This window comes from Crinia signifera, chromosome 12 (assembly GCF_055691185.1).
Source record: "Crinia signifera chromosome 12, ASM5569118v1, whole genome shotgun sequence".
Classification (NCBI taxonomy): domain Eukaryota; kingdom Metazoa; phylum Chordata; class Amphibia; order Anura; family Myobatrachidae; genus Crinia; species Crinia signifera.
The window spans coordinates 82117475-82131781 of record NC_139228.1 but is presented as its reverse complement, the minus strand read 5'-3'; the positions used below and the strand labels follow the sequence as shown (position 1 = coordinate 82131781).

The window sequence follows — 14307 nt, the reverse complement described above, 5'->3', positions numbered from 1 at the left end:
TTTTATATTGAATACGGTAAAACACAGGCAACCAATGGAGGGACTGACGGAGCGGATCAGCAGATGATGAGCATCTAGCCAGGAAGATCAGCCTCGCAGCTGCATTCAGCATGGATTGCAGTGGTGAGAGTCTGTTCTTGGGAAGACCGGTTAGGAGACTTTTGCTGTAATCAATGCGTGGGATAATTTAGCCTTTCATGGCTGGGTCCACGCACTATCAAGCTGCTATCTCCATTCAAAAGAACACTGCTTAGAGGGGAGATTTCACTTCCCCATATACGGTTCTGTTCTAGATTACATGATTTATACACAGAAGCAACATGTAACAATCTGTTTCTCTCTCTAGGGTTAGTCAACACAACAAGACCAATCTGATGACGGCAGACAACCTTTCCATCTGCTTTTGGCCTACCCTTATGCGGCCGGACTTTGAAAACAAAGAGTTTTTCTCCACCACTAAGAACCACCAATCCGTCATCGAAACCTTCATTCAGCAGTGCCAGTTCTTCTTTTATGACGGTGACGTTGTGGATTCTCCCAGTGTCACCAGCTCCCCATCTTCGCAGCACGGTAACTCTGGGCAACTAGCTCCACCGTTGGTCCCTCTGCAGCTACCGCCACCTCTTCAGCCACAGCTACTGCAGCCGACACTACAGGCCGACCCCCTGGGCATCATATAACTGGACGCGACTTTGTACTGTTTTACTTCATAACCACAGGTCCCCGCTGGCAAACAGCGACGCAGGTGAAAGACTGGTTTCACTTGTAGTAATATCTTAATGACGCAATGGATCTGATTATTTTTAGTTCTTTTTTTTTTTTTTTAAACCCTTTGGAACATTTAGAAAGAGATTTGATCTGTGGCAGGGCCTTGTTTGTGAATTTTGCTGCTGCATGGAACTTCTATATAAATACTATATGCTTCTCTCTCCGAGTGTCCTGAAGATACTTACCCAGAAGAGAGGATAAAACACACAAAATAAACAAAAATGGTTGTTTTCTATAGAAAATCTAATTACCTTTACAGAAATAAATCATTTATGAAGCGTTAATGCTTTCCCAGCCCGTCTGAAGGCTGAGATTTATTTTGGTGTCAAAGGATCTATCTATGGTGTGCAGACGTGGGCATGTGTGGGTGTGAGTGGCAGCCTGGCAGCAGGGTGGGTCATGGGTTCCTTGTTGACGTTGCTTGGTTTGGAGATTATCTTGTAAATTATACAAAGTAATAATTGTATGTAAATATATAAATGTCTACATATTTCAGGAATAAACATCCATCCATTGAAGCAATGTTTTGTTCTACATGAGGGGGATGGGTTTCCATTGGACATGACTAAAGGGGCATACACAGAGGGTGATCATAGCCCATTTACTAAGCAATCTGTCTAGATCACTGAAGCACGGATCACTCAGTGTGTATGCCCTGTATCGGTGCGCAGTCTGAGGGTCGCCGTTGCTGGCTCAGATCTTGACTTTCAAGAACACTGGTTGGCACAGATCGCCAATACACATATCGCTACGTGTGTATGGGTGATCTAACCGCCGAAAAGCTCAAGGCCGATTTCCCTAGTCTACATCAGCCTGTAGGCTAGGCAAAATTACCCCGTGCCTATGAGCCTTAACACTGGCCTGTGCTGGTTACACAGCAGTGGGTTTTGTACATGTAGATGTTCCGTTACTGTTGAAGAATGTAAGCATTTAAAATTGCTCTATCAATTTTGGGTGGCAAAGTACAAGGCTGCTTACTGCAAGTGTATGTGGCTTTAGTCAGGTTTGAGGACATGAATAACAGATTAATACCACATAGCAAGAACAGAACTGTACATCATTCTGAGACTCCGTAAGATGCAGTCTACAAGTGCTGTCAGGGAAACAGAAAACACCCTCCACAAGCTTTTGAAGTATAAAATTCTCTAGAATCCTTTAGCAGAGCGGTTCCCGAATGCTGTCTTTAAGGTGTGCAAACGGTCCAGGTTCTAAGTATAAGAATCTGATTTAACCATCTCTGCTAGGCAGTGGATCTCTTTAAAACCTGGAACTTCAAGATGCCTTGAGGGACCGTGTTTGGGAACCTCTGCTCTAGTGTTAATTGCCTTTCAAACCATAAAAAAAAAAAACCCACTAGGGCCAAAAGTCCTCTAAACTCTTCATTTGGCATCTACACTGGGACAGGACAGGAAGCAATCTCCTGCCATTTTTTTTAAAACAAGATCTGACCTTCAGATGGTAAAGTGTGAAGTGTTTTCATGGTTTCAGGACTCAGTGATAGCGGTTTTCAACCCTCCTGCTTTGTGTTGTGTAATTCTGAGACCTGTGTGCTGCCATGCAAATCCAACCAGTGGAACTTTCCACATACAGATCGTGTGCTAATGTTTCTTACAGAGGAATGCAACCGGATGCCTGGCAAAATGCTTCCGGTTCGTGTCATCCCATAATAATACCAACAGGGGGTCCGTCTCCCTGCCCCCCTAACTTCACTGCATAACCCTACCCACACCCTCACCCCATATCCTAAATCTCCCCACCCCACCTTCCACCTGTGCCCTAAACCCCCCCTTGGCATACTTACAATTGGGATTCCGGCACCGGTATTGCGACTGCCGGCTTCCCAACCAGAAGCACGTTCATCGCATCCCCTTCTAGAAGCCAGTTGGAACTTTTCAGTGAGAAATGAAGGACTATTATTTTTCTTTTTAATCCTTCGTGGCCATCAGTGCAGTGGTTCGGGCTATTTCACACCCTCCGGCTAATGACGGCGGCTAAACTCTGCACCGCCCAAAGCCGTGCTGTACACGTAACTCACAGAGGACAGCTAATGTGTCCTTTCACACGGGACAGTCACGGCCCAGCCACCAGGTTGCAGCCGGATTTAACCACTCGAAAGGATGGCTGCCATGCTGGGGGCCGTCCCATCCTAACAGGTTAGTGTGTGTATATGGAGATGGGAGCCTTTCACACACCGGTCATTTGGTGTGTGTTGCCAGCTCTCCCCTGCCCCCAACCTGACGCCACTGTCTTTGCCACCCCCAAATATACCTAGCAACGGCTCATGGAGCCAATGCATGTGAAAGGAACAATACCAGACCCTGTGAAATAGCCCTTACTGTGTTCTCTACGTTTGTTAAAGACGTGTAGATGGAAAAACACCCTATGGGTATGCTGGTTCTTAAGACAGGCACGGCACCTTCTGATGCCTGAAGACCTGGGGCAGGGAGCAACTTTCTGGGGAACACTTGCTGAAGCTGAGACTACAACCTTGGAGATAACCAGGTATTCTGCGTATCACTAGGAAGCCCCAAAGAACAGCTCTAAGCACTCCCTATCTGCAAAGAACACATGCACAAGACCGAATCCAGAAGTAATATGGAGATTATCCGTAGAGGGAACGGTCACGTGTGTGAAGTGTGCCTGTACACTAGTGGTGGTTTGTCTTGTGAACTTCCAGTTTTTAATGGTGTGTTCTGCTTCACTAGTCTTGTACAAAAGGAGAAAGGGACAGAAACATGATGAGGTTTATTTAATAAGATGGGAGTTCTGTTGACTGTGATGTTGCTATCGGCAACCAATCGCATCTCTTATCTTCTAGAAGGTGCTAAATAAATTGGTTGCCCATAGACACATACAGTAGAACTCCCATCTCCGGTAATACAGTGCAGTTTGTGGTGGTTTACTGTGTATTTTGTACTCCTCACAGGAGTATTAGGAGACTATTGAATGTGAACCACGTATTCCTAAATCGTGTTTTCAGGATTTCTTTGTGTGGAAACAGGAAATCATTTTGGACCAGTCAAAATAGATGAACTCACCTGTGCATGACTAAGGACCAGCGTTACAAGCCGTGACCTAGGAGATTAATGATGGCAAGGCCGCATCACTGGTGATGTATGTAATCCAGGAGGAATGGACCCAGATGGAAACATCTAATTCTAATAGACCAGAATGTCTGTTTCCATTTACTGATGGAGAGACCGACATGGAGTTTGATCCCTAGATTAGTTGCTGCCATAGTTGGCATGTCTGCCAGAACTGCAGTGTAGTCTCCCACATCCTGGTGCCCTTCTTGGGATACTTTATTATTCCTACAGGAAAGATCATTGAGACATGTGGAGTAAAAATAAAACATTTTCTTGCTTGTGTTTGGTGTATTGGAGAGGTGCAGTACCGCTGAGGAACAACGAATAAATGGTAAATAATAAGTATTTGGTAAGAAGTGTGGGAATCCTGCAGAGAGGGAGGTTCCTATTGCATTTCCCTGCTCTGACACTCGGGGCGTATGTGATGGGATAGGGTCACTTGACCCTACCTTAGGTTGACCACTGAAGGACGACACAAGCATTAGTATGACAATGTGAAGGTCGAAAGGCAAAAGGTTAATAAGTTCTTAATTTTTATTTTTTTTGTGCCAATGGGCGGTATTTAATTCCCTACCATCCACTGCAGCATTTTGGCAGAATATACTAGTGTGCCGAGCGCAGTGAGGTACCATGCCCGAAGCATGATGAGGGAAGAGGTACACTTAGACCAGGCATGTCCAAACTGTGGCCCTCCAGCTGTTGTGAAACTACACATCCCAGCATGCCTTGCAATAGTTTTAGCATTCCCTAATAGCAAAACTGTGGCAAGGCATGATGGGACTTGTAGTTTCCCAGCAGCTGGAGGGCCATCGTTTGGACATGCCTGCCCTAGTGTCCCAGTTCATTGGAGGTAGATTATTTTTTTTAAAGCGGCAGTCAATCATTTACAAGGTATGGTTTTGCCCTGTAAATGATTGCTACCATCCTACAAGAGAAGCAATATCAGAGAATCCTCCGCCTGCTAGTGACAGAATCTGACCCCGATAGGGGTATAATTGTGCAGCACACGGAGATACGGACGCTCCATCAAAGATCAATGAGTTTTACTCTACAAGCTGCTGCCCTAGATCCTTCTGTAATGTTTATATTCCACCCTCTACATCCGTCACCTCATTCTGGACCGGAGGAGGTTGAACATTTGTTATTGCCGGACCGTTATGCATTGAGTCCATATATTATAAGCTTACAACCATCCGCGAAGGAGATTTCTCACATGCTCAGATCTAAGGCCAGATTCTCTAAGCTTTAAAAGTGATAAAATAGAGAGTGATAAACAGTCAGACAATCAGCTCCTGCCTGCCATGTCACAGACTGTGTTTGAAAAATGTCAGACAGGAGCTGATTGGCTGGCTGTTTATCATTCTCCATTTTATCACTTTTGAAGCTTAGAGAATCTGGCCCCTAGTGAGGTGACGGATGAGTAGTCATCAAATAGGGTGTCAATTGGAAGATCTACAGTGTACAAAAGGTATACATGCCATATATGTCCACAATCAAAACGTTTACATGCTTTATGTCGACAAGCTAAAATGATGACATGAAAAAGGTTGTCACCATAAAAAGGTAGTCATGGCTTTTCACGTTTTAGTCACCTGTCGCCATGAATCCCCCAATTAGTGTAGCACACACCCTCGCATCGCTCGCCACGCTTCGGGTGCGGTGTCTCACTCTGCTTGCTCTTTGCTCGCTACACTTTACATCCACATCCGGCGATGTCAGCTGCCCGCCCCCCCTTCCCATCCGCGGCACGGCCTTGTTACCATGAGAACGCCCAGCGTTCTAATTGGAACACCCATTAAACGCTGGGTATTCCCATATGGTAATTGGGCTGCCCTCCACCCCATGCCCACTGTCCGTGCACCCAGCGATCCCACTATTCGCAGTGGGTGAACCAGAATACCCCCCCCCCCCCAAAAAAAAAAGTTATTAAGCCTTAACAAGAGATAAAAAGACCAGCCAATCAGCTCCTTACTGCCATGTTACAGGCTGTTTGAAAAATGGCAGTTTGGAACTGAATTGCTGCTACTTTATCACTCTCCACTTTATCACATATAATGCTTAATACATTCTCCCATTGTCCGGTATATGTTAAAAATGGTGGAGATTTGCTGAGCGTTCTGAGCGATGCTATATTGCTCAGTATGCTGCGCTGTGTGCAGAGCGATCTGTAAGGGCCGGTGTTCTCCGGTGAGAACGTTGGACCTGCCCCACGATTAACTAGGTTTATCCAGCATGCAGGATATTAATCGCCGGAAGATCGCAACACGCAGGGCCGCACATCGCTATGCCCCTACACACGGAGCAATGTAGGGTCATTTTCTAAGCGATCAATATGCCCCTACATCGCTGCGTGTGTAAGTACCATTAGTTTATGAGTCCTGCATTCAGGCAGCTCAAGGTTCCTCTCTCTCGCCAGAAATGGCTGAACGCAGCAGATGTTTTTGTGCCACAGAAAGATTTCATGCAGTTTAGGTGGAAAAAGGCCTGGCCAATCGGCAGTGAACTTTCCGATGTATCTAGGTCGTTTTTTCCGGAGGATTCTCTATGATGAGTCTTTTGTGGTTTTAGAAAAGCGTTCTATCAATTCTGATACGCTGGAGAATTTGTTGAAAGCAATTTTTGAGCTTATGGCCACTGAGGAGATCAGTCAGGAGCTGCCTCTGCAAGATATGCACTTCCCTTAATCAGGAAAGAAAATGAGAGATTTCCTTTTATTAATATAATAGAAAATAAATGCAGGAGTGCCGTGAGAGGGACCCGATTTTCAGGACCCTCCCGGCCATCTCGGACCTTGTGCATTCTCTTCCGCCCGGGCCCCCTCCTCTCTTCCATCATTCGTGCTAAGCCAAGTATCAATAACCATTCCAGAAATCAATCGAGGTCCATTCTAGAAATGATAACGGTTATCAAAAACGATGGTGCCCACCTGCCCATTTCCGTGGTATCCAATGAAATGACTCCTTGGGAATTATAGCGGTTACAAAGTGGGTGGAACATAAGTGCTCGATCAGGGGCAGATCATAAAAATCAGACAGATTATAAAACCGTGAGTAGTTTAGTAGGATATTTCCTCCACACAAAGAGCTGTAAACAATTAGAGAACCCCATGGTGTAATTAGACACACTCAAAGACATCTGAAGCGACTGCTATAATCTACTGGAAAAACTGCTAAAAGCGTGAAAACGACACTTTTACAATGACAATAATAATGGCTCTTGGCAAGAATTGCTAAAGCAAAAAGCGTAAGCGGCCATGTAATGGAATCAGAAATGAAGACGATATTTATACAGATTATTTGGCCAGAGCAAATCATTCTCCAGAGTTTTATGAAGACATCCACAATTTAAAACAAGTCTATATATGTCTGTGAGTTTTCTAAGATCAGTCACTTTCCAAAGTCCTTCTCTCTAGCTCAGGCACAAGCTCTCTCCCCTGCAGAAATGGAAGAGGCCATGAAAAAAAAATCTGACTTTTAAACATTCCTACCCTACCTATACCTACCTTCTACCTACTCATCCCTTTAATCCGGGACACATATTAATTACACAGGTTCTGTGGCAGTTTAAAACCAGGTGAAATGGAGTCTTGAGGTGTGGCAGTTTAAAACCAGGTGAAAGCCAGCCACAGAACCTGTGTAATTAATATGTGTCCCGGATTAAAGGGATGAGTTGATCACCCTACTACTACCTGTACCTTCCCTCCTGCATTCTGCAGGAGACTCCCTGTGATAGCTGTGATCTCCCAGTCTCCCTGAACAGTCTAGCAATCTCCCTGATTTCTCCTAACCCACAATTATGCAGCTGTTACCTTTTTGGGGGGTAACAAAAAAAAAATCAATGATATAGGGCAGTATTCAATGAAAAAAATTCTCCGTGCATGGCGAGAGATTTTTTCTCTCGCCATGCACTCGCCCTTGTCCGGAGGGCTCGCTGCCACTCCTGCTCCCTCTATTCAATGTGGTTAAGACTCGCCGCCACTCACGGCGAGTCTTAACCCCTGCAGCGGACGAGCGTCCGCGGCAGCGGACGAGCGTCCGCGGCAGCGGACGAGCGTCCGCGGCAGGGAGCTGGCAGGCAGCCAGGGAGATTAAAGTCTCCCTGGCTGCCCCCGAACATATGTGGAGGGGAGGTGGGCTCCCCGGGACCCAGGCAGCACAAGCTGCCCCCCCCCCCCCCCTATAGCCAGCGGGGGACCCAGTATTCACTGCACCCGATCGTGCATATGTAATGATCGGATGCAGTGAATATATGAATATCTAATGAGCGGCTCGAGAGCTCCGGCCCCCTGCTGGCTGCTCTGTGTAAAAAAAATTTTTTTAAAAAATATATTTTTTTTAAATTAAATATATATTCATGTGCTATAAGCACATGAATAAAAATAACATGCCCCTTCACAGAAAAAAAAATCCTGATTTTTTTTGACACCAAAATTAAAAAAAAAAAACATTTTAGTTTAAAAGTTCACATTCCAGTTCTCCATGAAAAGATGGAGAATTGCTACACGGAGAGAGACGGCGAAAATCACTTAAAAAGACGGCGAACATATCACATTGAATAGGGTGGTTCACTTTTGGAGAGCAAAATGCTCCTTCCAACGCGAAAACAGCACAAACTCGCCATAAAACAAGGCAAATTTTTCTCATTGAATACTGGCCATAGACCAGTGGTTCCCAACCTTTTTTGTCTCCCGTACCCCTTGATTAGGCTTTTCATTTATGAGTACCCCCTCGTGAAATTTTTAGGGGGCGTGGTCTAAAAAGGGATGTGGCTTAACAGGGCCAAGTCATACTGGCAATGACGAGAAAAAAAAAAGTGCAACCACTTGACCACACTATAAGCTCAGCCCATTCTGCGGACAGCATATAAAATAACAGAACCTTGTCAAATCTCTATTACTGAAGCAACAGACATTCCAACGGATCACGTTAGCCTTCCAATAGTGCCAGATACACATATGCCCCCAAAAGTGCCAGATACACATATGCTCCAATGGCAGTGGCGTAGATACTGTAAGGCAGCCCCCGCTGCTGCTTGGAGGAGCGGGGGCTGCGTGGGCGCCGGGTGTGTGACAGTGTGTGTGTCTGTGTCAGTCAGTCAAACTCCCCCCCCACTCACGATCGTGGCTGCTGCATGTTAGGCAGAGGCTGGTCCTGCTGCTCCTGTAGCTGCTGTTGCCGGAGCTAACAAAAATGGCTGCCCCCGTACGGCTACAAAATGATGGCCGCCATCCTCCAATTAGCAGCCAAAGTTTCATTTCATTGAAACACTAGAGCCGGGTAGAGAGAAGAAAAGGGGGCGGGGCCTAACGGAGGACTGCTCTGTGGCTGTGCTGGCCAGAGGAGCTGAAGGAAGAAGTTTCAATGAACCCCAGGAGCCTGAGGCTCGGATGAGAGACACTTAGGTCAGGGGTGAAGATACTCCAGAGAGCAGAAGGCCCTGCTGCATGCCTACTCCACATTTTCATTAACCAGGTAAGTGTCTTGGGGGAGGGTAGAGCTTATCTATCTATCTATCTATCTATCTATCTATCGCACAATATCAGTGTGTATCAGTGTGTATATGTCAGTGTGACATAAAAACGGTGTCATTTTGCTTAGAATATGTGTAGACTATGGGCGAAATTCAGGATACAGACAGATGGCTGGAAGTTGGGATGCCGCCAGTCAGTATACCGACACTAACATCCAAAAGGAGGGAATCCTGTCCCCGTAGCCTAATTCTTCCCCTTACCCCTGTACGTGCTGCCTAAACCTAATCCCCCCCACCCCTGCATCCTTAATGTTAAACTAACGGGTCTGTAATATGTGATACCTGAATCCCTCCGAGATCGGCATAAGCCATCACACATTCCCATTGGCTAGTTACATAGGAGTTCCACCTCCGGACCCATGTGAAACCAACCAATGGGAGTCTGTGGGTGGGTTTAAGGAGCCTACACACAGAACAATTATAGGGCATTTTCTAAGCGATCTGACTAGATCCTTTAGGAAATGCCCCTACATCTCGCCATGGGGAGGTGCCATAGCAATGCGCGATCCAGCACGTTCCTATCGCCCGGTGATTAATATCCAGCATGCTGGAAAAATCTCAGAAGAACACTGACCCTGACACATCGCTCAGCAAAATCTCCCCGTGTGTAGGCCTCTTTAGAAACAGTGCACAATAGATTATTCTGATTCACATTTATTTATTTATTTATTAACAGTTTCTTATATAGCGCAGCATATTCCGTTGCGCTTTACATAGGGGACAACATGAGCTGCATGTGGCCTGGTGCGTGCAGTGCTTAGCGACCCCCCCCCCCCCAGGTAAGAAAACACATAACTTATTAAACATTGGGGAATAATACATAGTACATAAGAATATATAACAGCTACTGCTGCTGGCAATGAGACTCAGTGACATGACCAATATGTACAGGCTGTGTACAATGCACACTGAGGCCATTATTGTTGCACTTTAGTGTATAATATATTTGGTGTGTAACAGACTTCTAGAAGAATTCCGTAGATGCTACAGCAATGTCTGACTGCAGCGTATACAATACATAAGGTAGTTATATACTTCATCTAAATGTCAGTGTGCAAAATGTCAGGCAGCAGGGGTTCCGCGTTCCAGTACCAGGAGAACTATAACAGTATACGTACAGTATATCATCCTGCGAGCCTGGCGGGGAGCAATGTGCCAGGAGCAGTTAGCAGACCACATGGCAGAGATGTTGTTCATTAGATGGGGGGAAAAAACATGTGGAGCTGTTTTTTTTTTTTAAACATTCTGGCTATTATTTACCAAGATGCAACTAAGAAATATCAGAGATAATCTGATGGCAACATCCCCTCTGTTCATTTTTAGAAGCTTTAGTACCCCATAGAATTTGACAGCAGATAAGAACCTTTTAACATCTACTGTGCAGTGCTGGATGAACCTCCCAATCATACATGCCCACCCTCTCGAAAGCTGGGGAAAGCTCCTGATTTTTAGAGTATCCCCCTGCAGCCCCGAAAGGGAAGATGGCTTTCCGGGCATCCCGCCTCATCCTGTCCACTGCAGCAGGCAGATGAGGTTAAAAGCGTTTCAAACCTATCGGCGCTGTGAAGAAGCCAGAGCTAAAGATGGGGGTGATGTGTTTTAGCCACACCCCTTCCTGCAGACCCGCGAATCACGGCATTTACTTAACAGAGAAGTGACATGCTGCAAAACTGAAAACTTTTGCTTTCAGCTCAAAAGCCGCTCAGTGTGTACGGCCCGCAGTGAGCACTGATGGGCACTCGATCCTCATCGCCGGCTGCCGGCTCTCATCTGCTGATATTACCATAGTGTCCTGCTATGGAAAGCCGTCCGACCCTGGGAAAATCGCTTAGACAGGCAAAAACCTTTAGTATACAAAATAAATGGGTATGAGATTCTGGTGCGCAATTAAAAGTGCTGCTGGCCTCCTCTACCAGAAGTTATCAACCTGGTCAAACAACAGCATATATAACAAAAAATATTTTGGGAGGACAGCGCTCTACTGCAGGTGATATTGATAAACAAAAAGATTGTATTTTACCAGCCGGAAGTCCTGGACTGTATCTTTTCCAGTATTATTTCATACGGTACATGTAAAAAACAGACAAAAACACACAAATTGTGTAGTAGTCCACAACCATATAGTCTATATGTATATATGGGGGTTCCCGCGGAGCTAGAAGGGTTGTTTGGGTTCCTCTATGTCACCGGCGTGAAAGCTTTAATGGGCTTCTTTTAGGGGATCACCTCGTGCCTCGATAAGGTATTCTAACAGCTTACAATCTGCTTACATGAAAATGGTTAAAACCCCTTATATAAAGGTTTCTTTTTATTGAATCTCTTTATGCCAGACAGTATAGCGTGCTTACTTGTAGCTTACATGTAAAGGGATGGTGGAACTCTCATCAAGGTTTCTTTGCAAAAAATGTCTTCCAGCTTCATTCAATAAAAACAGTTTTTCTTTTTATTATAAAAATTAGACATAAAAACCGGTGCCAGATGGAATACAGAACCAGAAACACATAAGCGGCCAGATGGAAAAATCCAGGGAGCACACTCACGGTTTGCTGGCATATGGGGCAACTCGGTAACACACGAACTTCAAAAATAGTGGCACCCCACCAACGCGTTTCGACCTCTGAATAGTCTTTTTCAAGGTGGTGCCACATATCTAATGGGTTTATATACCCTAGGTAGAGGGTGACTTGATTGGGGGGCGGGTTCCAATTGGATAAAAATCACCTTATATTCTGCATAAAATTCATTTCAAACATACTACAATGCATAATAAACATAATCACAATATATATATTAACACTTTTCATGTAAGCTGTTAGAATACCTTATCGAGGCACGAGGTGATCCCCTAAAAGAAGCCCATTAAAGCTTTCACGCCGGTGACATAGAGGAACCCAAACAACCCTTCTAGCTCCGCGGGAACCCCCATATATACATATAGACTATATGGTTGTGGACTACTACACAATTTGTGTGTTTTTTTCTGTTTTTTACATGTACCGTATGAAATAATACTGGAAAAGATACAGTCCAGGACTTCCGGCTGGTAAAATGCAATCTTTTTGTTTATCAATATCACCTGCAGTAGAGCGCTGTCCTCCCAAAATATTTTTTGTCATATAGGCAAAAACCTTTAGTTTTTCTTTTGTTGCAAAATAACTATTAGCAGATCTTACTAGTTCCACCCATTATAGTATTCTGATATAAAATGCTAAATATTGGGGTTTGGTTTCTCTAAACACTGATTTATTGAACAAAAAGAGATGTAAAATGTGTTTTGGAAATCTGCTGTGTCTTCTGCCACCTGCTGGGTGCACCTGTTTTTATTTTTAATCTCAATTAGGATTCAACACCCAAGGCAAACAGTGTTTATAGTAATGGCTGGCACTGCATCTAAAGCCCAAAGTTCTCCGTCTCAAAACAAATCCTGCCAGTCCGGTGCGGTGGAGTTATCGGTCTGGTGGTGGTTTATGGGTACTCAGAACCCCTCCTCCTTCCCTTACATGAGCAAGTAAGGTCGCATGGAGGAGAGTGACTATGAACTTGTATTAACGATCCATGTAACTGGTTACATATGGACGGGATGAATCAGCTTTTATTCTGGATTGTATCAGTCGCACAGTCTTTGTTAATAGGATGATTCTGTTCCGTATACTGTACGCTTGGTTTCAGCAGTCTATGAATACATTACTGTTATCCAAGCAGTGTTATTTATTGACTCAACTCTGTGACTTGAGATGTGGGATAACCTTTCTCAGCAATATGACAGCATGAGTGAGCAACTTCTGAACAATTTCCTGACTCACCACAGCTTCTCTGAAGCTGAAAGAAAGAGAAGATAATACAGTCGATTATTCTGTACAAAATATCCAGACGTACCACAGGCTACAAAAGCTGCAGTTTGTACAGACAATGGGGGCGCTGCACTGATACAGGACAAAACAAAACTCCAAAAGTAGAGTGGTGCAGACAAGGCCACATCTCTTACTGTGTGATTGGTGCCCCATTCGAAAGAATTGGGAATCCTTTAGTGACCATTATAGTTCTAGTCTGGGTAGTTTTATTACCCCACAAACCTGATTTGGTTTTATGAATTTGTCACTTTCCATATGATAAAGAACATTCTTTAATATTCCGATCTTGTTTAAAAGTTCTGTGTTTTGCTTTGACCCTGATGAAGTCTTTAGACGAAACGCATTGGGTACTTTTCTAATAAACGGATTTACTACAATATGGATCCTGGGTCTTGCTTGAATAGATGCTGACATCAGATATATGAAGAATAATTGATATCGTGATTGTGGCTTTTTAAGAAAAATATTTTATTGTAATAGTATTGCTGGGTGGTACTTCTTATCTTAGTTAAGGTTCTAGCGCACTCCAATAATTTTCCATTGTACTTTTCCCTTGCCCCTTACTAACAGGAGGGGGGCATTAGAGGTGCTGCTTTCCCATTTATAACACACTACTGAGACCAATACCGTTGTTTTCAAGATATTTACAGTATATGTGTAACGTGTGTGTGTGTGTGTATATATATATATATATATATATATATATATATATATACTAAACAATAGTGGTATGGCGCCTATGGGAGCATTATACAACCGAGGTGTATACTTGATATTACCCAAAGGGAGGACTAAACATCAGTATTTTCTTGGAACGTAGTTTGTGGTTCCTAAAGGGTCAAATTCCCCTTATTTTAATCGAATATTGGTTTTACTTGATTTAATACCTTTCTCTGCATGAGGCTGGATATGTGTATCCCTTAAAGTACCCTCTGGAGATGTTATGCCCCTGATGAAGTCCTTTACGGACGAAACGCGTTGGATATTTCTGCTAAGCAATTCTGATTGAAAAACTATCAGTCATTTCATTTGTGCCAATCTGTGGAAGAAACTTTTCAATAAACATATTTGGA

General features: G+C 44.2%; 1 protein-coding gene across 1 annotated transcript in view; it reads left to right on the top strand.

Annotated features, from left to right (window-relative positions):
• ARHGAP5 (Rho GTPase activating protein 5) overlaps positions 1 to 1286 on the top strand; it is a 79375-nt gene extending 78089 nt beyond the window's left edge. Inside the window, exon 7 of the mRNA XM_083167790.1 lies at positions 347 to 1286. Within this exon, the coding sequence (XP_083023916.1) occupies positions 347 to 680 (334 nt within the window). The 3' untranslated portion in view covers positions 681 to 1286. The remainder of the gene's footprint in view (positions 1 to 346) is intronic.
• Positions 1287 to 14307: the final 13021 nt, after the last annotated feature.